Here is a 238-nt window from a genome sequence, read left to right on the forward strand (position 1 = left end):
GGCCTGGGAAGGGGCAGCGGTGAGGGGTCGAGCCCTAGTCCCGGGCATGGCGGAGACCCTGAGCCCCTGCTCCCCACGGGGCCAGTGCCAGCCCAGCATGGGCGCCAATACCTCGTCTGCCAACGTGGACGCCAACGCCTCCTCCTCGGTGGTGGGCGGCAGCGCGTGGAGGGGCCGGGAGCCCTTCTCCATCTTCACCGTCCTCATCCTGACCCTGCTGGTGCTCCTGGCCATGGCC

General features: G+C 71.0%; 1 protein-coding gene across 1 annotated transcript in view; it reads left to right on the forward strand.

The window, feature by feature from the left end:
• The first annotated feature begins 12 nt into the window (after positions 1-12).
• Positions 13-238, forward strand: part of LOC102042938 (5-hydroxytryptamine receptor 5A-like) — an 8,455-nt gene continuing 8,229 nt past the window's right edge. Inside the window, 1 exon segment of the mRNA XM_031057121.1 lies at positions 13-237. Coding sequence (XP_030912981.1) covers positions 47-237 — 191 coding nt within the window. The 5' untranslated portion in view covers positions 13-46.

Source organism: Geospiza fortis, unplaced genomic scaffold (genome assembly GCF_000277835.1).
Source record: "Geospiza fortis unplaced genomic scaffold, GeoFor_1.0 scaffold112, whole genome shotgun sequence".
Lineage (NCBI taxonomy): Eukaryota > Metazoa > Chordata > Aves > Passeriformes > Thraupidae > Geospiza > Geospiza fortis.